Raw genomic sequence first — 24,150 nt, 5'->3', positions numbered from 1 at the left:
ATTTACAGATACAGCATTGACAAAATACCACAAACTGTGGAGTAATATTTTGTAAGGCTGCCAAAAATAGAATGTTTTCAAATCTCAGTCAAAGAGAAATTATACTGCTAGGTTGGGGAAAGCAGAGACGTTACTGACCCGAATATAAAATAAGAATCTGTAAGCAGAAGATCCGTGTGGATGAATAAATGACTTCTTGACCCTAATAAGACACTCATCAGATACACTCTGGTGAAGCCGCCTTTAAAATGAAACTGGGGTGATGCTGTGCACATCCCAGGAGGACTTTATGTGTGTGTGTCTGTAACAACTGTGCATTGACATGTTTTTAGTCAACTTGTGTTTGGAAAAGATTTAGTAATACAGTAGCTCTTCCTCTTATTTGAAATATGTTTTATAAACTGTCTTCCTCTTGCATGTAGAGCCTGTCTGTGTGACAAAGATTACTGACATAATGTAGATGATTCAATGCTGATTCTCCTTTTGAAAATACATTCAGACCTTAAATAATGCAGATAAAGATCAACAAAATAATAAAAAAGGGTAATCAATAGAAAAATCAGTTTAAAATTTCAATGATGGTCTCTGTCCTATAGTTGTCTAGTTATTGCAATGTTTTTGCACTGTATAAGACATTGACCCATACCCAGAGGGCAAGACAATAAATGAAAGACAGAAGAAAATTAAGAAGTGACAAAATGGGCTCATCTGCACATAGCAAGTCATTAAACTCGGGATGACATGTCTGATTTGGGTGGGGTGGAAGGTGTCAGCTGATTCCTTTATGTCAGTCACTGTGTGTGTCACTGAATTCCAGTCAGGCAAGTAGTTGGTCATTAGCTGGATTTAAGTAGGTTAGCTCTCAGGGATGTGTACATGTGAGGGGATGTGTGCTGATAAATACTCCTCTGAAGTCACGAACAGCAAGAGAGAGCAGTTTGTGCCATGCACATTTTATTCAGGCAGCCATAACTCCCAAACAAGGTTAGTTTTACAGTAAATGTGCCAGACTGGAAATTAGGGTGGGGTTGTGAGTGTATGATCTCAGTACTGCTGAGTTTCAGAAGCACAAAATAATTCTCTGAATCACCAAGATAATAAACCAATCTGACTTTGTCACAACCTGAATTGAACCCTTTTAACCCCCCTTTCATAGAGAGAACAACTTAATCTCAGCACACCACAGTTAAAGGCACTGCCCATTCTCAAAAGCTCTTCTGTTGTCCGGTTGGTGCAACATTTATTGGTCAGAAAATAATTTATTCTCAACAACACTTTTGGATCCAAGTTACAAGCAATTAAGCGCTGCAGCCCTGTCTGGTGCAGTATTAGAGATAATATAACAGGGTTTTTTTTGCTGATTTTAGGACTGTATTTCAGCATGATTGTTTTCTTCATCATTAAAAGAAAATGGCAAATGTTTCTGCAGAAAAATCAGGTTTTTTTTATTTTATTTTATGGCTCCAAGAATAATGATCAACACAATGGTTTGTAATTAGTGGATAAACATAACAACTGTGGATGATTTCATAGAGAGCACAAGGGGATTACTTAATCTTAAAATGAGCGTAAGATCTATGACTCATACTATGTTTGGCACAGATCACATCCCAGCTATGTGACATTTTTCAGTAAGTGAGTTATTTCTACTTCTACTTCATCCATCTGTATATTTGTTGTCCACTGCTTATGCTTAGCTTTAGTTGTCAAAAGTAATCCATAGATATTTATAGAGCTTAAAAATAAAGCTTCAAAAGCTTTATTTTTAAGAGCTTTAAAAATAAAGTAACGTTAGGAGACACTGTTTAATTCAGCACATATTTTTTAGGTAAATGTAGACTTATTTCAGTAAAAATATAACCTAAATGACTAATTAACAGGAGATCCATTACCAATCATCATTATGTTACATTGTCATTTTTGTCAGTGAAGTTTGGTGCACTTAATGTTACTCACTTCTCTGCTGAAAAGTCCTCGGCAGCTTCATTGTGGCTTTCACCCTCGTAGCAATTGCCTCTCACGCTGTGCTTTTTGATGAAGTGCTGCCCAGCAAATGCTCCCCTCTGGCCAGAGACCTCCCAGCCGCACAGCCAATGCAGAAGCTGAGGCTGGGGGCGGAGGCAGGTGTCGGTTGCTTCCAACTCCTTCTGTCCTCCCAGCCGAACAGTTTAAAATAACTCCTTGAGTGTTAACATTGAGCAAAAATGGCCCCATTCACTAGTAACAGCGGATTATCTGAAGTGAATCCTAGTTGTATCCAGTTGAAGTTTGAAAAACTATCCAGTGTAAAAGTAATAACTATGAGTATGTATGATGTAGTGTTTTATATAGTGGGGGAGGGGTCATGCTGGTAACCCCTCTACATCATCAAGCCTCCATTTCTGGCCCGCCCAAAAAATCCTGAACACAGAAATGGTGAAAAACAGTTCAACACTCTTAACTCCACAATTCAGTAGTTCAGTCTTTTCACATGTTTACAGCAATCATTTTCTGACATGTATAATGTGTTAAGAAAGAAATCTCTGATTTTCCTTTACATGGACTTTATCTTCTATCTTTGGGTTTTGGACTGTTGATCAAACAAAACAAGACTTAAGATGTTACCATCAGCTCTACAAAATTATAATGGGCATTTTTCACTATTTTCTGACATTTTATTTTTAAAATGATAAAATAATCGGCTGATTAATCAATAATGAAAACTATTGTTAGTTGCAACCGTAGATATTTACCATCTTTATTATTAACCTTGGGTTTGGAATAGGCAAATTTTGGAGCTATGATTACAAAACAGACATCAGATCCTATGTTGAACATCTCCTTTCTGTCACCTGATTGGCTGATTTTCAGCACTGAACTGTCTCATTTTTACATATTCCCATCCTAGTGCCACTGTGTCTAGAATGCTGTCCACATGTGACCCTCTAACATGTGTTATGCCTCACCCTTAGCTGACCTTACAGGGTGAACAAGATGTCACCATTTACCCAAAGTAAAACCCTAACACCTTTTAAAAATACTTAAACCATGGGATTTATTAACAAAAACAAATAAAATCCCAGGCTAAGCAAGACCAGTAGTCCACAAACAAAAAGTCTCTCTCTCTCCACCCTGCTGCAGCAGCACCTTTGTGGTGCTAGGTATCTAGGTGCTAGGTAGGTCATCATTCATTCATTCATTTGATTAATTTACTTCAATAAACTCATATGTAGTAAACTTCTACTGGTGTTGTGTCCATTATTATGTTTGGTGTTTGAGCCCGCCATAATATAACAATGGAGGCTCATCCGGGATTACAACTGTCTCTTGTGCGTATGTTTGTCAAAGGTCCTGCATTCTTCTGGGTCCTTTTGGGACTCTTATGTTAAAACAGCACGGTTTGGTAACCAGTCGTGAGAAGTATGATCACTAGAGGTCAAATGACCCTCTCTGTGGGATTGTATGTACACTCAGGAAATGGTCACATGCTTACAACATGAACAAGAACATGTAAACCCAGAAATTCTCAAGTTTCCATTTATTCCGCAGAACATGACTACAATGTCATAAAGTTTTTCTGATTTTTCAAAATGATCATTTCTCTTCTCCTCTCCTCTCCTCTAGGTGAGCCCTGCTCAGGGGCTTAACTGCTAAGCATGCTGGGTAAAGCTGAGCCCACTACCAGTAACCTCAACCTGGTGAACTCGGAAGTTTCTGACACCACAACGGTCTTGGACGAACACGACGGCATCAAGATGGCTGACCTTGTGGAAAGCTTGGATACCAGAGAGCTGGACTTAGGGGAGGGAGAGGAGGTCGATGATGGAAACTACGTAGGTGTGTTTGTATTTGCCTGTTGTCTTTCTGTATTGAATATTATGATCTCACCATCATTTCCCTCAAGTACAAGATTATACCTAAAATAAACTATATCAAAAAACAAAACAACCCTGAGTGATACAAACACCTACTGTACAGTAGGTGTGATTATTTTGAAAACAATATATTTAAAGAATACTGCAAAAACTATTCAAAAGCCAGTTAAAACTAAACAAAGTGCCCATTTATTCCAGTGATAAACAGTTCAGATGGTAGGATTATGCAAACTCCCCAAGAGACTGAACTTGATGGAACGACTGTACATGTCACTGTAAGCCCAGAGCAATAAGTTCATGCTGTCCTCTTAGGGTTGTACCCAGGGTCTCTGGGAAATGTAGGAAATTGAGGACGGCTAAGTGAGAGTGAGCCTCTTAACTGGTATCTAAACAGTGCAAGAGTCTGAGGGTCACTATTTCCTTTACGTAATTTAGATCTCACAAACTTTACCAGAGAATAAACAGAAACATTTGACCTAACGCTGCAAACTAGCAATGCATAAAAAAAAAAAATCTTGAACAAAGGCCGACTTTTCAGCGATGCAGCCTACTCGCCTCCAAAACCAGCCCGAGAAACTCCTACATGCACAAACTGAACAACAACCGCCTCTCTCTCTCTCTCTTCCTAGGGGACTGTCGTATCCCATTTTCAGCCGTGTACGCCACAGTGGGCTTTAAGGAGGCCAGTGCTACGGTCTACCTCCCCACTGTTCCCATTACTGCACGGATCCTGGAGGTGGAGAGATTCACCACCGCACAGGACCGCTTCAACCTGTCTCACCACAGGAGTGTCAACAAGGTACTGCACAGAGTATACAATCACAAAAACAAAGTATCTCGCACATTTTCATGTTGCTCAATTTATTATTTCCAGAATACATCAACATTTTGTTTTGGATATTTATGCTTATTTTTGTTTATTTATGGAAATGTTTTGGCAGGTTTAATTTTAAAAAAATGAATGCTTTAAGTTAAAATGCCTTAATTGTTATTATAAATCACTAGAATTAATTTTAGTCACAATTCTTACAGACTTTTTATACACTTGAATTTAAATATTTTCTCCTAAAGCAATTAAAATGATTTTAACCTTAATGTTTACCCTGATATATAATACATCATCATTTACAACAGATATTTTCTCTCTCTTACTGTAAACACACATTTCTGACTTTCCACCTATGTGTGTGTGTGTGTAGTCTCTGCCAGCAGTGTTTAAGATTGAGCTGAAGCATGGTGAGTTTACCTGGATGGTAAAGAGAAAGGAGAAACATTTCATGGAGCTGCACAGAGAGCTGAGGACATACAAGACCCTCATGAGGATACCGCTGCCGTCACGCAGGTTGGCGCCTTCACACACACACACGCAGATTTACACTTCCACACAGACGTGCATATGTACAAACACTACCAACACAAATTTACACAAACACACATGCACATTTGTTTTTTGTCACTGTGCACTGACTCACAGTCTTTCCATGGAGAGATAAACCTTCACCTCAAACCAAGTCTTCACTCTATGAATTAACAATTTGATCTTTATGTCCTTAAATGCACCTTTCTGTCTCTCCCTTTATTGCCCTCCCTCTCTGTCTCTGTCTCTTTTTCGCTCTGGTGATGTGCCCACTTGAAAACAATAGAATGTTGCCCTGTGGATTTTAATAGTATTTGCTTTGGTCTTACTCTCTCTTTCACTCTCTTTGTCTGTGTTGTTGACTTTTTTTTATTGTGTCTCCCATAAAAGGGTGTATTTTCAAATTCTTTTTGGTGGTTGTATCACTGTTTTCATATGATTATTGTCAATTTTGCCGCTCTGCATCCCTGGCCGATATAACACAACACACTGAGTTAGCCTGCTGTCATCTAATTCAAGCTTTTATATTTGCATGTCCCAACACCTGTTCGCTGGAAGGTACACAGGAAATTATGTTGTTTTACCATCAGGCAAGCAGTATAGAAGCATCAGAGCCAGATCCAGCAGGCTCAGAGACAGCTTCTATCCGCAAGCCATCAGACTGTTGCACTCTGGGACTTTGTGAACATACATAACACACACAAACACACACACAAACTCTTGGTTTCTCCTCTTCTCTTCCTCAGCCACACAGTGAGGAGGAAGACAGTGAGGAAGAGTGAGGTGAGGGAGATGCCCTCCCTGCCCAGGGGAGGAGGAGATGAGCTGGTGCGAGACGAACAGGTTTCCAGCAGGAGGGTATGTCACAGCATTGTGTTTGCAGCCTTTGTTTTCTTGGCTGGAAAATCCACTTTTGTCATATTTTCACTTTATGGAAAGGAGCTCTCCTGGCACTCACTTGTTGCCATGGTACTTGTCAACACATGTATCCTCTAAAACACTCTCTCACTGTGTGTATGCTTGTGTGTGTGTGTGTGTATGTGTGTGTGCATGGAAGTGTTTATATGCATGGATTTTGTCATTAAAATACTCACAGTGGCCAAAATATAGTATATGTGTTTCTGCAGAGACAATTAGAAGACTATTTGAACAAGCTGCTGAGGATGGCTATGTACCGCAAATATCACCATACGGTGAGTAATCCTACTAGGCTTTGCAATATCACACTTAGACATAACCTCAAAATGACTGCTTGCCAATCTAGATTTTAACATTTATACTAATTTTGTGTGTATTGGGAATTTATCTGGATATGAACCAAATGACTCATGTCAGCTAGACGCCTGAGATGCACTTTTAAAGTAAACATAATTAGCAGTGTTTTTCTACCTTATTCCATGTTCTACCCTTATGGTGGAACATTGAGTGTTGACACAGATGCTTAATCTGTGTGTACCCATAGCACTGTGTCTGCTTTATGTTGACACAGTCAAGGAATTTAAGCATATTATCGCTGCTCATTGTATGTTACCCATATGTGCTAAAGGCCTGATGACTCCTGAATGCATGGAATAAAAAAAAATGTATGTCAGCCTGAATATAAGACCGTTATTTTTCTGGAAATTACATATACAAAAGGGTATATACTATATCTTGTGTTACAGATAATTTCTTTAAAACAGCATCGTCATTTATGTTGATTATCGTCTTCTACACTGCATCCAAATACTTTTTATTTGTTCAAAATTGGGAGTTGTCTTATATTTGGACCAATAAAGAAATGTATAATATGTTCTCTTCATTATACCCTTATGGTAGATGGAGCCTTTGAAACATGTTTAGCCACAGTGTAGTTCCAGTCCTGTGCTGACATAATAATACTGTGCATCATTCTGGCGCATTAAAGTTTATATTTGAGGTGACAATACATAATTTAAGATGAGCTGAACTCTCTCCCGGTGGATAGTATGTGTGGATGTAATAGTTGCCTGCCCACAGTCACATGTCGATGTTTTTATATCACTTTTTTTCTTCACAAGAGTCACCATGTGAAGCCTTTTGTTGTCTCTTCTTGTCTATTCTCAGATGGAGTTCATTGACATCAGTCAACTATCTTTCATTCATGACTTGGGACCCAAAGGACTGTGAGTATTTTCTCCTCTTTGAATCCCTTTTCATCCCACCTGTAAAAACTGTTATGTCAGTCTTGTCTCAGGTGGATAAGACATTAACAGTTAACAGCAGAGTGAAGCACTTGAGCTGAAATCTGAGATCAGGATGAAAAAAATGCTTTTTTTGAGTATGCTTATTTACAAATTTTACAGAATATACTTTCCTTATACCCAAGTTTTTATATATATATATAACATATTTAAAGCATGAAGTCTATTGTATATTTTTCTTAATGTCAAACTCCACAAAAACGTGTTGGCTTATCCCTTTACTGTTTTGTTGTGTCTGTTCCAGGGAAGGGATGATTTATAAGCGTTCAGGTGGACATCGTATCCCTGGCATGAACTGCTGTGGTCACAGCCAGGCCTGCTATCGCTGGTCCAAACGGTGTGTGGTTACCTCTGTCTTTGTCTCTTTCTCTCTTTGTCTCTCTTTAACAATACTGTAGTTTTATACTATAATACACAGGAAGAAGGACTTGCATTTTTCCCTCTCTCCTTTTTTCAGTGAATGTCTTTTTTTTTTTTTTTAAACTGGCAAACATGTCTAAAAATGTGGGTGTGATGAATGCTACGTACAAAAGAAATTACACATTCCCAGACGCAGATTGCTGGCATGAAGCTGTCAGAGTGTGGGTGTTAAAAAACAGTGGGTAAAAAAAAGAGAAAAAAGTTAAAACGCAGTCACCATTCATTGAAAATTAAAAACATAATAATGATAGCATTTTAATAAGAGGTATTTTTGGCTCTCTTGTGTATTTATTTATGTTTGTACTTTGCAAACATCTTAGTATCTTAGTATCTTCAACCCAGCTTCATTGACGTACACCACCTCATCTCTCTTCGTCTGTTCGTTTTTCATTCTTTCTCTTTATCACAGCCAAATTATTATGTGAGCAGTGTTTTATTGTTATTTTCTAAAGACAACACAAAAAAATCCCACACGTTTGAAACGTTCAGCCCAGCCACCTACCTCTCCGTGATGATTTTCTTCCTACACCCTTAAGAACCGGTCCACAGAAATCAATAGAGATCCACAGAAGTTTACATAAAGTAGACACACAAATCATAAATCTTCGTGATGACAGTGATGATGATGATACTGATGACAGGTATTTGTGTGCTTTGTGTAGCTGGCTGGTGGTGAAGGACTCATTCCTGCTGTATATGAAGCCAGACTCAGGGGCCATCTCCTTCGTCCTGCTGGTGGATAAAGAGTTCAGCATCAAGATGGACTCCAAAGACACAGAGACCAAACATGGAGTCAGGGTCGATAGCCTATCCAGGTTATATTTTTGTTTGTGTGTGTGTGACTGGCTTATTCTGTTAAAATAAAATCGGTTTATGATGTTAAAATGTATTCCAGAGGGTTATTTTGTGATGGGGTAGTATATTTTCTCTCAGTCTGTCTCACTCAGTCCTTAAACAGTGATTTCCTTCAATAAAAGAAAAATACAACTCCCACAACCCCCAGAGAACAGGCATACCTGTTGCTTCCATTGTGAGTTTTAATGTGTAGGCAGCCATAGTAGCTATGGAGAAGATGTTAAATCTCTCCCTTTGGTGAAAATATATTGTATTTCATTCGGGTTTGTTGAATCTACAACCGCAGAGAAAGGTGTTTTAACTTTTCCCTGTATGATTGTGGCATGTCAACCCCTGGTCTGGCACCAAAACCAGATGTTTAAAAGCTAAAAATATTTTTTTTCCATCCAACTTGCGCTGAAAATCTCAACCAATGTTAAAAATAAAAATAAAAAAACATAAACAAGACTAAGCCATGCTAGCGGCTGCAAGGTTCAGCATGAAAAATGTCTACCATGTTCACCATTGCAGATTAGCTTGTTAGCATGCTAATATTTGCTAATTAGCCACAACGTACAACTGAGATCAATGGAAATGTCATTACTTTTTCAGGTAATTGATCATAAACCCAAAAGGCATTACATTTCATCCTGAATGGCACATGAATGTCTGTACCAAATTTCATGGCAATCTATCCAGTAGATCTTGAGATATTTCACTGGATAAGTGAATACTTTGACCTGCTAGTGGTGCTACTGACAAAGACAGGGGATAACCAAAGTCACAATTAAATAATTCTCTGAGGTGCATGACTGTCAGTCTGGACAAGAAGGACAGACCAACATTGCCATCCCTGGAGCCATAGCTACAGTACATTGCTTAAATTGGTTGTTAATAGTCTGGTATTACAGGGTGGATTGTTGTCTTAAGTTTCTTTCCATTCCAACCTCCTGAAGGCTTATTTTAATTCAGGAATAATTGCTCAGCTCTTTTATCTCACAAAAGGAAAACAAAAATGCCAGCTTTGATAAACTGTTCAGCGGTGATAAGATAAATGAGACTAAAAGTCACATGATTGCCTCATGTTTTGGAACCAATGTTGTTCATGCCTATAGCCCATAACAAGACTATATGTGTCTGTGTGTTTGAGCACAGACATTAAAGTTTATTTCATTGTGTCTGAGTTTGTGTCTGTGTACATTCTCATTGCAGGACATTGGTGTTTAAGTGCAGCAGCTACAGACATGCCCGCTGGTGGGGTCAGAGCATTGAAAGCTTTGTGAGGAATCATGGGAAGGCTTTCCTCCGAGATCACCGCTTTGGATCATTTGCACAGGAAGAGGAAAACATCCCTGCCAAATGGTAGCTATACTGGGAGAGAAGTTTTGCAGTCTCTTTCCTTCACCACGCAGATTCTGTGATATTGAATTGTCCGTGTGGTAGCGTCATTACGTTTGTACTCAGCAAAGAGCCTGAGGGACAGACATGTGGGCCTGTGAGCGAATGGAAAAAGAGAGTGTTTAAAGAACAGTTATGTCATGATGACACAGCTATGGGTGTAGCCTGCACGGTTAAGAAAGTCAGGGAACTTAACAGACAAATGCATTTTCATGACCCTCTTATTGCTCTTGTTTTTTGTGTTGTTTTTTCAGTCTGCTTATGACTTACTTGTGGTTTTGTGGTAGTTGTAAGGCGACCTGTGATAGGACAGTGTGTGCTAAAATGACACAAGTTATTCATTGACTGTACACAGTGCAAAGTGAAACACTGCATGTGCATGTTTGCATATGTCTACCCAAGCAAATGTGACAGTGATGACTGATTTCAAATGGTAAACAGTGTAACAGTAATTTTCCTTTGCAGGTATGTGAATGGAAAGACTTACATGGAGGATGTCGCTGATGCTTTGGAGGAGGCTAAAGAGGAAATCTTTATCACTGACTGGTGGTGAGTAGCATGCATGTCAAAGATATCTTGGTTGAGGTGTGATTGCTGTCAAGCGTAAGTGTGAGAAACAAGTAAAAACAACCCAGTGTCTTGCTTCAACATTGCAACATCTATAGCCAACTCCCTTCAAAGGGCAGGGGGCGGCCAAAGGAAGGGAAACCCCCTGCCTCACTCAGCGTGAGTGATACTTTATAAAGTAAAGAAAAAAGAAAAAGATTAAGCAGAAAAAAAGAGAAAAGCAAGCAGAGAGAGGATATAACATAAAATGGCTGATGGGGTTGGACCTGAGATGCCACTTGCCAATCACACACACACACTCACACTTACACACATACACACACACCCACATCAACACAAGAGCAACTGTATCCGCAGTTTCAATTCACACTCGAACCTAACGATGTTTTTTATTTTTGTCGCTGTTGGTTCTGTATATATTCAATTCAAGCGTCTTTGTCTCATGTCAACCTTGTCAAATCACATTTCATATTAAATTATGTCTTGTCTCACCTATTATGTCTAATAAAGAACAAATAAACAAAAAATAACACTGCAACATCCAATACAGAATAGTAATCCTGCAGGCAAAACAGCATAAAAACAACACAGTGTGTTGCTATTAGTGGACTCAACCAATAGGGAACAGTAACAGCATACCACACTGTAGCTGGTTGCTGACTGATTGTGTAAACTCTAAAATACGAAGTGCACAGAACATAGTGGCCTCTTTTTGGTAGATTATGGTAGGGTTTGGTTGTTGTCATGGTTACAAGATACGTCATATGTTATATTGCGTCATGTGTGATTTAGTGTTTCAGAATCCACCATTACTCGTATATTTTTTTATGTACTTTGCACTTGTCATGTAATAATAATGCTACAGTCCTTTTTTAAATGGTAAGATGGATAAACCATTCAGCAGTATTTAACTGTAGTATGATAGGCGATGCTTTAAAAATTGTATCCTGCACCAGCTGAACATAATAAAGGATAGTTATATTGGCTGATCTCAGTAATTTGGTAAACAAACAGACCATACACAGTTCTTGCTGCCAAAGAATGAGCAGACAGCAATGACACTCTGATACCTAGTTGGTGTAGTATACACTGTTACACATTAATTTATGTTTTACCCACAAGTCCGGCTCACTAGCAGGCCATGCAATGGTTCATGCTCTAATTACAGCCTCATCCACACACCCAGAATAGAAATACACTGACAGAAAGATACAGTCCCTGTATCCGTTTACACTTCCGCTACACGCCCCTTTGTCTGTCTGTGTCTCTTCTTATTTTACTCCACTTTTCTTTTTACATATGATCCTCATGTGATAAACGATTATCTGACCTACTGTATCAGATGTCTGACAGAGCACCCTGATCTGTTTTCTAATGTGTGTGTTGTTTCGCACGTACCACAAGGATATTATGTAATTTTAAAGAATTAAGCAACACAATTTCTCTTGAAAACAAAGAAAAATCTAATTTATCTCATGTTTTCAAATGACAGTCACTCTTGTGCTCTAAACTTTATTGCACTCTGAGGGTACAGTAACCAGGCACACGGTATAGCAAATATGCAAATCTAATCTAATCAATAACCGGCTCAACTGCTTTGCAAAGTTAGGAAACTTATCCTTGTCTGTATTTCATCTGAAGTTCCATTTAATCACTGTTTTGCCTTTCTGATCCTCTATTATCATTTGTATGAAGTTTTCTAATGGGGAATACACACTGTATTTATCTCTACTGCCACAGTTATAATATTTTTGTCAGTGTCATTTCAAACATAGTAGTTTATGGTGCCTCAGAGCCAAATGTGCAACAGTTTGACGTGGCTGAAATCCCTGTGTTCCAAGGCAGTAATCACTGGGCTTATGGTCTGTGGCAGTCCAATGAGGTGTCAGCCTGTGTAATGTGAGGCAATGGCATTGTAGACGTGTAAGCTCAGGATGCCAAAGTGAGTGACTCATGAGAGTTTATCATTATGTCATGTCTGTCATATGTAGAGTTTATAAAATATGTTGGCAGCTCTGATGGATGAATGCAAACATTTATTTTCTTCTGCTTTTAATGTTTTTTTATTGTTTGTGCCTGAAAGGAATATTTAATTTTCTCTCTTCATCTACCTCTCCCTCTCTATGCTTCTGTCTTTCTCTGTGTCTGTTTCTGTCTCCCTTGCTCAGGTTGAGTCCAGAGATCTTCCTGAAGAGACCTGTGGTGGAAGGCAACAGGTGGAGGCTGGACTGTATCCTTAAACGCAAAGCAGTAAGTCTGCACTAAATTGCCTAAATTATGGCGGCGAAATGACCCATAAGCGTAGAATGAGGACTGTAGACTTTAGCTCCTGACCAGAAGGTCGTCAGTTCAATCCCTGGACTGGCAGGATAATTCTGGGTGGGGAAAGTGAAACAGCACCACTGAGGTGCTCTTGAGCAAGCCCTCCAGTGGAGCTGCTCAGTGACTGGCAGATCAGACTGTGGTTGTACTGGGCAGCTTCCAGGTGTGAATGCAAGAAGTATGTTTTTTATAATGCTTTTTTTTATATTCCTTTCTGTCTGTCCACAGACACAGGGAGTGCGGATCTTTGTGATGTTATATAAAGAGGTGGAGCTCGCCCTGGGCATTAACTCGGGCTACAGCAAGAGGACCCTCATGCACCTGCACCCCAACATCAAGGTAACTGAAGGATTATGAGTAGAAAGAGGTTGCAGTATGCTTGTTGCAAAAAAGAATATAAAGGGACATGTTACAAGTTAAGAAATATCAATATATTTGTGCCTAATGTCTGAATTTATATGTGCTATGTTTTATGTGTTTGTGGTCCAGGTGATGCGTCATCCAGACCACGTCTCTTCCTCCGTCTATCTGTGGGCACATCATGAGAAGATCGTCATCATTGACCAATCAGTGGCCTTCGTCGGCGGGATCGACCTTGCGTATGGTCGCTGGGACGACAGAGAGCATCGGCTGACAGATGTCGGCAGTGTGACACGCTCCGTGGCCCTGGAGCAGGTCAGATAGAACACAACACACACACACACACACACATGCACACACACAAATGTCGTGTCCACAGTTTGGAGTTATAGGCAATGTGATTCTTACCATCTGATCTGACAAATAGTTCAAATATGGGGAAAAGGAGGAGAGCAGAGGAAAAGGAGAAAATGATTGCATTCACACTCACACAGTGGCACAGGAGGGAATGAAGAAGTAGCACTGCATGTACCCTCAGTGGCATCCTGCGGTGATTGTTTATGCGCATAAATACAGAATATTAAGAGCAGACTCTTACAGAGCACCTGTTATTACTTTGGCTTCCTCAATTTAATGACGCATACAAACACACACTTGTACACCCTCATACACACATCAGCATTCTAAAGTATCAGCACGGAAATTCAATGTAAGTTTTTCCTTCCCCTTAATCCAATAAAAGCCTAATCCATCTTCATAATGTACAAGTTTAGTAGATACATTTCCCAGCAGGGTCTAATGATGCATTGAAGGTTGACTCTCACCACCGTCAGGTCTAAATTAACACTTTGGTCTATGACATGGCCCACAACAGATATTAATGTCCCTTGAGAATAAATTCTTATATTTTGGTGAACCCTGAGCTTTATTGTAGTGCCTTTTATGGGGAGAAAAATCAAAATGCCATAATATTTCCATTAAAATCTGACTAAAAATGTACTACTTCATGCTCTTCACTTCATGAGGATGAACCAAGATTGCATATTAAAATTGGTTGCACAGTCATGCTCATGTTTTGTGGAGTTGGCCCTGAGTACCTGCTAGATTTTGGGAGGATTGTTGATTAGTTCTGGGAAGCAAAACTCAAACAGATTCTCACAAAGATAGAATTACAAGCTACACAGACACACAATAAAATACACCCCATTGTCTTTTTAACCTGCCTTTATTAGCCTGCCCTTTGTTATTTTTTATCAATGTGCACAGATGTAATATTAGAAACAATTCTCAATATAATGCAGTACAATTCAACATCACCACAAATGACACCCTCCAAAATTAGGATAAAGTTGAATCAATGACAGTTTCAACAAAAGCTGAAAAGTAACCTATAACCTTCCTGCAGGGCTGTTGTAATAGACTGCATTAGTTTTAGCTGCTGTGGGTGTACCTAAGCCTTTTCGACCAAAAGTTCCAGGTACTTTGGAACTAAGGGAACCAATTACAGGGACTAAACTTGGAACTTAAAGTCCCTGTAGTGCAGTCCTGTTTGCATTTCTACTGCATCTGAGGAACCAGGTACATCCTGCAAATTAGATCCATGTGCAATTTAAAAGTGATGGCAGCATTTAAGACACAGCATTAACACATGAGGAAATAACAACACAGATTTGTCCTGTTCTTTGAATTTACATGAGTTGGATGTAGACTAATGAATGAATGAATGAAAAGCAGAAATACAAAAGAGGAAAATGAAACTGAAACTTGAGCGTCTGTCTCCACAGTATAACATCTGTTGGGTGTTTGATGGTCGTATTTGTGCTTTAGAACGTTATCGCTATGAAACAATCAGAAAATGTTTTATTTCTATGATTCACTGCTTTGTTTTCGCTACCGCTGCTCTCTCTCTCCATTCACTCTTTATCTAGCTCACTGGTGCTCTCAGCTCGCTAGCGCTCTCTCCCTTTTTCTCTCACCCTTTCTTTAAAACAAGGCGGGAAGCCGACAACAATGCCTTACTTTACTTTTCAAGTTAACAAACAAAGAGAAATGTCTCCCCCTCATATTAAACTGGTCCTAAATCAATACTAGAGCACCATACTTCCTTGTTCTGTGAATGAAGTGGCACATAAGTCAAAGCAGCCACGCTGTGTGTGTTTGACCAATCAGCGACAGTCATCCTTGCAAACCCTGCCCCTAAAGCTCCTGAGAAGTACCACTCCACCCCACCTACCCACCCACCCCTCAAGCAGGGACTTTTTGGGACGTTAAAACAATCTCCCTGGAACTTAATTTAGACCCTGGTCCCTTCAGTGGAAATGCAGGGAGAGGAACTGAGTTTCTCAAAGGGAAAGGGAAAGTTCCTGTGGTTGAAACACATGAACATGGCTAATAAACTCACAGCTCAGAGTGTGTCCTCTTTTGTTTTCATGACCCCAGGCCGGCTCCACCAACACTCCATCCAGTAAGGGCGTGTCCTCTGTTGATGGCATCTGCCAGAGCAATGGACGAGGCACCGCACCCAGTGATCCAGTGGACTTGCCCAAGCTGAAGGGAATTGGTCGCAGTAGGAAGGCTCGCTTCAGTCTGTACAGACACCTGCACAAACACACCCTGCAGCAAGCAGACAGCGTCACCAGTGTCGACAGCGCAGGTGTGAAGAAAGAGAGAGAAAATGAGAGAATAAGACTGAGAATGTTGAAATATGAGTTGAGGTTGATATCGCTATATTTCTGTGTAGGAGGCATTAGCAGTATAAAGAGAGACATTTAAATTATGCTTAAACACAAAGTTTTATCTAATAAAAACATGATCATTTTCTAAATAATAATTCTCTGTGTGTGGTTGTGTGTGTAGGGAGTGGTTCAGTGAAAAGCCTAAAGACAGGTGTTGGAGAATTACAGGGCAACACTCGCTTCTGGCATGGAAAAGACTACTGCAACTTTGTCTACAGGGACTGGATTCAGCTCGAAAAACCTTTCGATGGTCAGTTGCACGCACTCACACACAAACTTATTTTAAAAAGTTCCTCTCACTGCTAGGTCCAAAGTTCTTTTCAGCATGCAAACCCCTACTTAACATTAATCCTGGACTCATGATTTTTTCCTGTGACACAATTTTGATGGAAACAAATAGTCATCTGGAAAACTAATGTAGACTGGAACTGTTTTTTTTTCTCTTCCCCTCTTTACCAAACTCTTCCATCTTCTCTCCATCTATGTCTTTCTGTGCCTTTTTCATCTTATCCCAATGGATCTTTTTATTCCTCTGTGTCCTTTCTTTCATCTCTTTGCTTGCCACACTGTTTTAATGTCCACCCTTTTCTTATCCTCACTGGCTTCCTTCTGCTCTGTGCAGACTTTATCAACAGGTACACCACTCCCAGGATGCCTTGGCATGACATCGCCTCAGTGGTTCATGGCAGAGCTGCCCGGGATGTGGCCAGACACTTCATTCAGCGCTGGAACTTCACTAAGGCACTGTGACGTATTTTCATGAACAAACACATACAGGGATGTAATGCCAGATTAAACTCGCTAAACTCATTTAATCTGAATTTTTATTATTGGTAATATTTAATCACCTTTTCAAACTGATATTATCTCAATTTCTTTACTAATATTTCTAATGCTTATTCATATTTGTAGTTGAAGAAAGTAATGGCAAATTGTAATTGAATGAGTTGTTATAATGGTCATAAATCTATTTAATTATTACTGACAGCATGTTGGAATTTATTGTCATAAGATAATTATTGACTGGAGGTTGTCTGCTTTTTTGTTCACCACAACCTCACTGCACCCATTCACACGCACATTTATAAACAGGATAATTAACACTAACCTGGCTAAATCATAGTCTGGCTGGAGCAGTGGAAAAAATACCTTAATCCTCACACTAATGCTTTCCATGGCACCAGCTTTTTCCCTCTGGTTCTCTTGTTTTTACTCTTTTCCATTCCTCTTCTCCCAGACTCCATATTTACCCTCTCATTCCCCCACTTTCTCCGACTACCTCCCCTACAGATCATGAAGCCGAAGTATCGCTCTTTGTCTTATCCATTCCTGCTGCCCAAGTCTCACTCCAGTGCCAGTGAGCTCAGATACCAAGTCCCTGATTGTGTTAATGCCAAAGTACAGGTAAGAGAGCACACCAAGTACCATTTTTACCCACTTGCACTCACAAAACAACAAAATTAGGGGTTTTGTATTTGTAATTATACAAAAAAAGAAACTGGGGGGGGGGGGGAGCCAACCAAGAAACAAACCTAAAAGGAACCACTGGTAGAAAATGATAGAGAATACACAAGAACACACACAGTATAAACTCCCACTTTCCTGCACGTCTGCAAGCGCTGCTGGAAAGAGATAAAAGAGAGTGAGCATTGAAAAACTCTCCATGGGCCAAAATGTTGTATAACTACAAAAGTTTGAACTTGCGATTGACACTTGAGGTTTTTTAGCTGAAAGGAACTGACCCTTGAGTGAAATGCTTGACTAAAATAAGAAGTGCAGGAGGATCATAAGTCATAAGTCCATTGTGTTTTTGAACTGACACCTCTTTAAAGACGTTGTACAACTCAATTTGGATTTATTATAACTAGCACTAATAATACACAATGATTTGGGGGAAGGTCTTTTTCTTTATTTTTGTCCTTTTGACATTACATAGCCTTTTTATTTGCAGCAAAGTCAATGTCCTTACAGAATTATGTACACTAAATATTTAGATGTATGCCAAGTTTTTTAAAATCAGTGTTTGGTATTGTCTTAAAATGATTATTGACTAGTCAGTAGTTATTGTATTTTATTGTATAGGTACATTTAAGCAAGCTGTATGACTGCTGAAAAACATTCACACAATGCTGATAATTCACATAATACACAGCCAAACATGCTTTATTATGTCTGTTGAGGCATAGTTTTGAACACCTTACTTGAACAAGAACTGACAAATATAGCAAAAGCTAAAAATAATAATTTTGAAAGTTAAGCCAGCCTTTTGTCTGTTCAAGGCTTAAAAATATAAAATTATAGGTGTTTCAAGAATGATGCAGTTTGAAGTACATAAAAATGACTTTGGATTCACTTTGTCACCTAATTTCTCCTACATCTCGCTCTTATTGATGCACGCTGTATTGGTGAAGACTAACAACACACATCATAAGGGTATAACTGCCATGAAATGGGTGCAAGATGCTGCCACTTTTAAGAAGTACTGTTATAATAATCCTATGTCTTTATGTATAAGGTATTGCGGTCAGCAGCTGACTGGTCAGCGGGCATAAAGTACCACGAGGAGTCCATCCATAATGCCTACATCCAAGTCATCGCCAAGAGCAAACACTACATCTACATAGAGGTAAACCTGCAGTGAGGACAGGATGTGAGAATAAAAGTCAAATACTGTAATATGAAATTGTTATGAGAGGTTTATTTCATAGCAGCATTCAGTTTTGGGGAAAATTGCTCGTGTATATTTGTCAGTGCTGCAGTCATTTGTTAATAAAATCAGTAATGAGATACCTCCATTGAGACTGGCTTTGATGTGTGTAATTATTCTGTCAGTGCGAGTGTACTTACTGACTAACTCATTGTGAAATGAAAAGCCTCATTACTCTGTAGCATAGAAACTTTATATTGTACTTGAGAAAACAAGGCCTGAGACTGATAAGCATTCTGATTTTCTCTCTTCGGGTTTGTGTCCTACCCCCTCTGCTCAGAACCAGTTCTTCATCAGCTGTGCAGACAACAGGACGGTCTATAACAAGATTGGAGATGCTATCATCGAAAGGATCCTCAGAGCACACAAGTACTTCCCTTTATTTAAACCTCTTTTCTGAGTCTTTTTAGCTCTTCTACTTCTGCTTTTCACAGCTTAACACCGGTAGTCTTCATGTGTCTGAGTGTGACTGATGTGTGTTTGCTCACAGGGAGGGTAAAAAGTACCGTGTGTATGTGGTCACCCCTCTGCTTCCTGGCTTTGAGGGAGACATCACAACAGGAGGAGGGAACGCCATCCAGGCTGTCATGCACTTCAACTACAGGTAAACCACATGTCACTTGAGTTTTATATTGAAAGAGGAAGAGTGAAAGGAAATGAGAAAGCAGAAGCAGATGTGGAAATATCATTTGTATTCATATCTGGGTGTGCTTTTTGATGAGTTTTTGACCCCTGTCTTTGAAGAACCATGATCAGAGGAGAATACTCCATCATCTCCCAGCTGAAAAGGGAGAGTAAGTACAAAAATAAACATCAGTTGTTTTGGTACATGATATTAAGGTTGGAGTTGGAAAAATGCTAATGTTCCCCTCTCCTCCGTTTCCCAGTGGACGAACAGTGGATGAACTACATCTCCTTCGCTGGTCTGCGGACTCACTGTGAGCTGGAGGGACGCCTGGTCACAGAGCTCATCTACGTCCACAGCAAGATGCTCATCGCTGACGACAACACAGTCATCATCGGTTAGTCTGTCCTTGATCTGCTCTCTCACCTTCTGTCTCTCTTTTGTTTTGTTGCCTTCACTGACTGTTATTTGAGGCAACTAACCACTCTGCACTGACACCATCAAAATGTGATAAATCAAAAAATCTGGCTTTCTTTTTCTGTCACCATGTGTGCTGCTACAACAAACACATACAAATACATTTGTGCTGCAACATAGCTCTGTTGTGCCACCTGCTGGCTCATAAGGTGCAGCTCACACTCACGCAGAATCTCAACAACAATCAACACTAAAAATGGCTAAAAATTCTCTCTGATTCTAATTCTTCCAAATTTAATTACTAATTATTTATAGCATAACTAAGAGGTAATGTCCACATCAGCAAGACATATAAAATGCAGAGATTTAGTGTTCATCCATTGTTTTGTGTGTTTGTTCCAGGTTCTGCTAACATCAATGACAGAAGCATGCTGGGTAAACGCGACAGTGAGGTTGCAGTGATTGTTGAGGATTCTGAAAGAGTTGCCTCTGTGATGGACGGAGAAGAATTTGAAGCTGGACCCTATGCGCTTCAGCTGCGCCTGGAGTGCTTCAGGTACGTGAGGGGAAAAAAATAAGACGTTTTAGAGAAAGGGCTTCATATGATGGAAACATTTCCGGTCAAATTCTACAAGCAAAGCAACATTTATCTCGCTTTCTCTCTCTCTCTCTCTGAACAGGACTATTCTTGGAGGTCACACTGACACCAGCATTGACCTGTCTGACCCCATCAGTGATCGCTTCTACAAGGACGTTTGGATGAGTACAGCTGGCCGCAATGCCACCATTTATGAGAAGGTAGTATGAACATGATGGTTAATCTTTACATGGGGACAATTACTGTAGGTTGAGAAATGAACACGTGTGTTAGATGGAGGTAAAACATTTTAGTAGATAACTTCATTCACAGATCTATTTTTAAAAGTGTGTAAGCTGGTATAATATTAGATGATAAATATGGGAAAGCAAAGTTATGATTCTCCAAGAGTCTGGTATAAGGTTAAGTTGAAATCTGTATTTGTTTTTAATTTTGGTATATTCACATCATATAAATTCTACAAGACTAATAGTCTACATACCAATGTTAGCTCCTCCTTGAGGCTATAATTGTCATTACACAATGAAAAAAATGAAAATCCCTAGACTATCCTTAGATTTTCACAGCTACTGGGGCCTGAAATGTATTGCTGTGATGTTACCTAAATCTAAAGGTTTTATCGTCTGTAAAGTGGCCTTTCTGTGACATCTCAGACTCAGAAACCTGGTTCAACTTTCATCAGCCTCAGCTATATTTAGCCTCAACTATACTTTGAACTGAACTGAAGGTTGAGCTAAACCTTGCCACACTAGTTGGTGTTGAATATCATGGCAAAATAGTTGATGAGATATTTCAGTCTAAACCCAAGTAATGGGCAGACAGACTGATTTTCACTGCCATCGCAAGAAAGACAAGAGTTTCAGTTAAAGACAGCAGTATGTTTGCAGTACAAATGTCTGTTTTCTTGCAGGTATTTCGCTGCCTTCCTTCGTCCCTGGTGAGGAACATGTCTGAGCTCGAGCAGTACCAATCCAAACCAGGTTTGGCTCAGATTGACCTGGCCCGTGCTCAAGAGGAGCTGCGCAAAATCCGAGGCTTCCTGGTCCAGTTTCCTCTAGACTTCCTGTCTGAACATAACCTCATGCCCTCTGTTGGAACAAAAGAGGCCATGGTCCCAACTGAGATCTGGACATAAAGGATGTGAAACTCACTGCCATCTACTCACACATCCGAATTTGACTGTTTTTTGAGAGAAGTCTCCGGATTGTGATCGTCAGCGAATGTGTGATATTGGATTTGCAAGAGATTGCCTTTGATTTACATAATCCAGAGATGAGAGGTAGGTTTACAGCTCTCCTCTGGGTTGATATGACTGCTGGGCATTGACAAATCTCTTAAATCTGTCGCTACTGAACAACACTAAACAGTAGTTACAACTTGTCAGGATAAACACTACGTTTTTGTATGTATGAAGAACACATAGACATTACACTTGAGGACAACAACAATGTCCGAATTCTAACTGTGGAGATGAACAGGCACATGGACGTGGGGGTTTTGGGAATCAAACTCAACTCTGGACGCTTTTGGACTGCAGGAAAAGCTCAAAAGACAGAAGATTTCTATGGGACCAGGGTGATGCAGAAGTAAAAGTTTTCAACAACAATATTAAACTCCAGGTTAAAGATATAACAAAATACACAGAGACGGTGATGCATGTGATCTAGTGAGATTGTGATGTACGCTCTTAAGGTGCATTCATGCTATGTAGGCTGTTTATGAGTTGTTTAGCCTGCGTATGTGCTGCTTTAGAGAAATTCTCTGAGTTTAAATGCTAGTTATCTAAGATGTATCTTTGTATTGTTTCTGTACAACAAATCTAAAATATGTGCTTGCTGTTCACTGTGGTACATGCACACAGACGATATACTGTAACTGGATCAACAGTGGTGCATGATTTACTAACTATGCTCAAATTTTCTTAACATGATTGCCATGATGCATGTACCAATCACACCTCCGCTCTGAAAAACTGTCAAAAGTGTTTTGTGACATGAGATCTAACCCTTACATATTGCTGAAATCAAGCTGAATCAAAGTGAACATTGTGGACTGGTACAAAAGCTAATTCAACTCATCATATCCGTGCAGAAAGTGTGAGCTGAAAATAATTACAGAGTGGGAAAATGTTAGTGCCAGTGGCCAACATTAAAGGCTGGATGAGACAATCTGCCTGTAAATTCTGAGAAGTAATTTCCTCTTTGCTCAACAGATGGTGCTAGTTTCTTAAAAGTACAATGTGTACAGTCTGAGATTGGACTTTCAGTTCTCCCAATGGTTTCTCTTGGTTCGGTTGTCGAAACAATTCTGAAAACTAGATTTTCCACACAGCATACAACTGATGCTAATGGCAAAGTTGTCATGTAAAAATCCAGTTAGTAATTGCTTGTTTCTTGTTTCCAGGCAGTTCCAATTGTGTTTTTGTGTGTGTGCATGTGTGTGTTGGAGCGTTTTTCTCAGAGTGAAAATAAAATTCCTCCTCAAAGCGTTTCATAAAAAGAAAAAAGAAAAAGAAAAGAAAAGATCTGTAATTCAGCATATTTCTGAGAAGAGGCTGCTCCCTCTAATGAAATTAATTAAACTTTTCTAAGGATTCTTGTGGAAGGTGACCTATCAGGCAATTGATGTATTTTGTATGTGTGAATGTATGAACTCTGTGTTGATTGATTTTTAATATATGTCACAGTATCTTTCATCAGCGGCTCCCTTTTAATGTGAAGTCAAAGAACCACTCCTAACTCTAATTATTCTCAGTAATATTTGATAACCACATAAAATGTTACAGCAAATAATCGATTAAAGATCTTCATCAAGGTTATGAAACAATAAAGGCTGGTGGCGGACGTGTCTGAGGGAGGAATTCAGTGAATCATCAAGGTAAATGGTTTCGTTTGGCAGAAATCCTGGAAGAAATGTTTTGTCACGAAAGGGCCACAAACCTTTTAGTTGTTCTTTGTTGTCCACGTCACACACTCAACATGTGAATCAGTTATTAAATACAAGCAGACAATAACTGCATTGTCCAGGATCTGATACTAAAATATTGATTTGTTGAATGGGACCAGGAAATGGAAAAATGTTAGCTGAAGTGATAATGTTTGGAAAGATCATGGACTTTGTTCCTACAAAGATGAAAAACTTCTGCTTTTCGATACTTTTGACAACACACCCTGTATTGTTTACCCTTGCTGTATTTGTCAATGTATTATTTATGGAAGAGAAACCATTTAACTTTCTGTAAACATTTGTTTTTTTGTAAATGTATGGCACAGTTGTATGGATGGTTGTGGATTTGTAATTAAGCCACTGTTTCTTCTGCATAATCATCAAGCTCCGTTTCTTTTCTGTCATTTGTATTTACCCCTAAATCTTCAATTTATCTGCTCTTGCTTCCATTGTTTATGTACAATACCTTTTTGTACAGTTGAAAGTATATTTCTAATTTCTATCTGTTCATTTAACACAATGTAACTCATAATTTAAATGTCTACAAATAAAATTATCTATGGAATTTCTGTTTTTCGTCACTGGAAACAATAACAGTAGTCACGTCATAACTTGTGATTGGAGCTTGTCATAATGCAAGGCAACACCAAGTTGTTGGTTCTCACGGGAATTGAGTCCCATATCTACACATCTTTCTAAAAGACAAATACGAATTAAACTATTTTAAAAACAAGTCATTTGTCAACTGCACGCAAACAAAAAGGTTTGGGTTTATTAGACAATGAAGA

The 24,150-nt window shown here is 39.3% G+C and overlaps 1 protein-coding gene across 2 annotated transcripts in view; it reads left to right on the top strand.

The window, feature by feature from the left end:
* Positions 1–22,527, top strand: part of pld1a (phospholipase D1a) — a 33,425-nt gene extending 10,898 nt beyond the window's left edge. For both annotated transcript variants that reach the window (XM_067613772.1, XM_067613771.1), the window contains exons 2-26: positions 3,604–3,816; positions 4,484–4,653; positions 5,054–5,196; positions 5,958–6,069; positions 6,339–6,404; positions 7,297–7,355; positions 7,678–7,770; positions 8,516–8,668; positions 9,900–10,049; positions 10,551–10,634; positions 12,821–12,902; positions 13,203–13,313; positions 13,464–13,649; positions 15,774–15,987; positions 16,191–16,319; positions 16,692–16,810; positions 17,360–17,473; positions 18,585–18,695; positions 19,057–19,145; positions 19,267–19,380; positions 19,521–19,570; positions 19,664–19,798; positions 20,221–20,374; positions 20,499–20,616; positions 21,327–22,527. In XM_067613772.1, coding sequence (XP_067469873.1) covers positions 3,636–3,816; positions 4,484–4,653; positions 5,054–5,196; positions 5,958–6,069; positions 6,339–6,404; positions 7,297–7,355; positions 7,678–7,770; positions 8,516–8,668; positions 9,900–10,049; positions 10,551–10,634; positions 12,821–12,902; positions 13,203–13,313; positions 13,464–13,649; positions 15,774–15,987; positions 16,191–16,319; positions 16,692–16,810; positions 17,360–17,473; positions 18,585–18,695; positions 19,057–19,145; positions 19,267–19,380; positions 19,521–19,570; positions 19,664–19,798; positions 20,221–20,374; positions 20,499–20,616; positions 21,327–21,551 — 3,162 coding nt within the window. In that variant the 5' untranslated portion in view covers positions 3,604–3,635 and the 3' untranslated portion in view covers positions 21,552–22,527. The remainder of the gene's footprint in view (positions 1–3,603; positions 3,817–4,483; positions 4,654–5,053; positions 5,197–5,957; positions 6,070–6,338; positions 6,405–7,296; positions 7,356–7,677; positions 7,771–8,515; positions 8,669–9,899; positions 10,050–10,550; positions 10,635–12,820; positions 12,903–13,202; positions 13,314–13,463; positions 13,650–15,773; positions 15,988–16,190; positions 16,320–16,691; positions 16,811–17,359; positions 17,474–18,584; positions 18,696–19,056; positions 19,146–19,266; positions 19,381–19,520; positions 19,571–19,663; positions 19,799–20,220; positions 20,375–20,498; positions 20,617–21,326) is intronic.
* Positions 22,528–24,150: the final 1,623 nt, after the last annotated feature.

This window comes from Thunnus thynnus, chromosome 16 (genome assembly GCF_963924715.1).
Source record: "Thunnus thynnus chromosome 16, fThuThy2.1, whole genome shotgun sequence".
NCBI classification, from domain to species: domain Eukaryota; kingdom Metazoa; phylum Chordata; class Actinopteri; order Scombriformes; family Scombridae; genus Thunnus; species Thunnus thynnus.
Note: the sequence above shows the minus strand (reverse complement) of the source record. Positions and strands in the feature narration are given on the sequence as shown.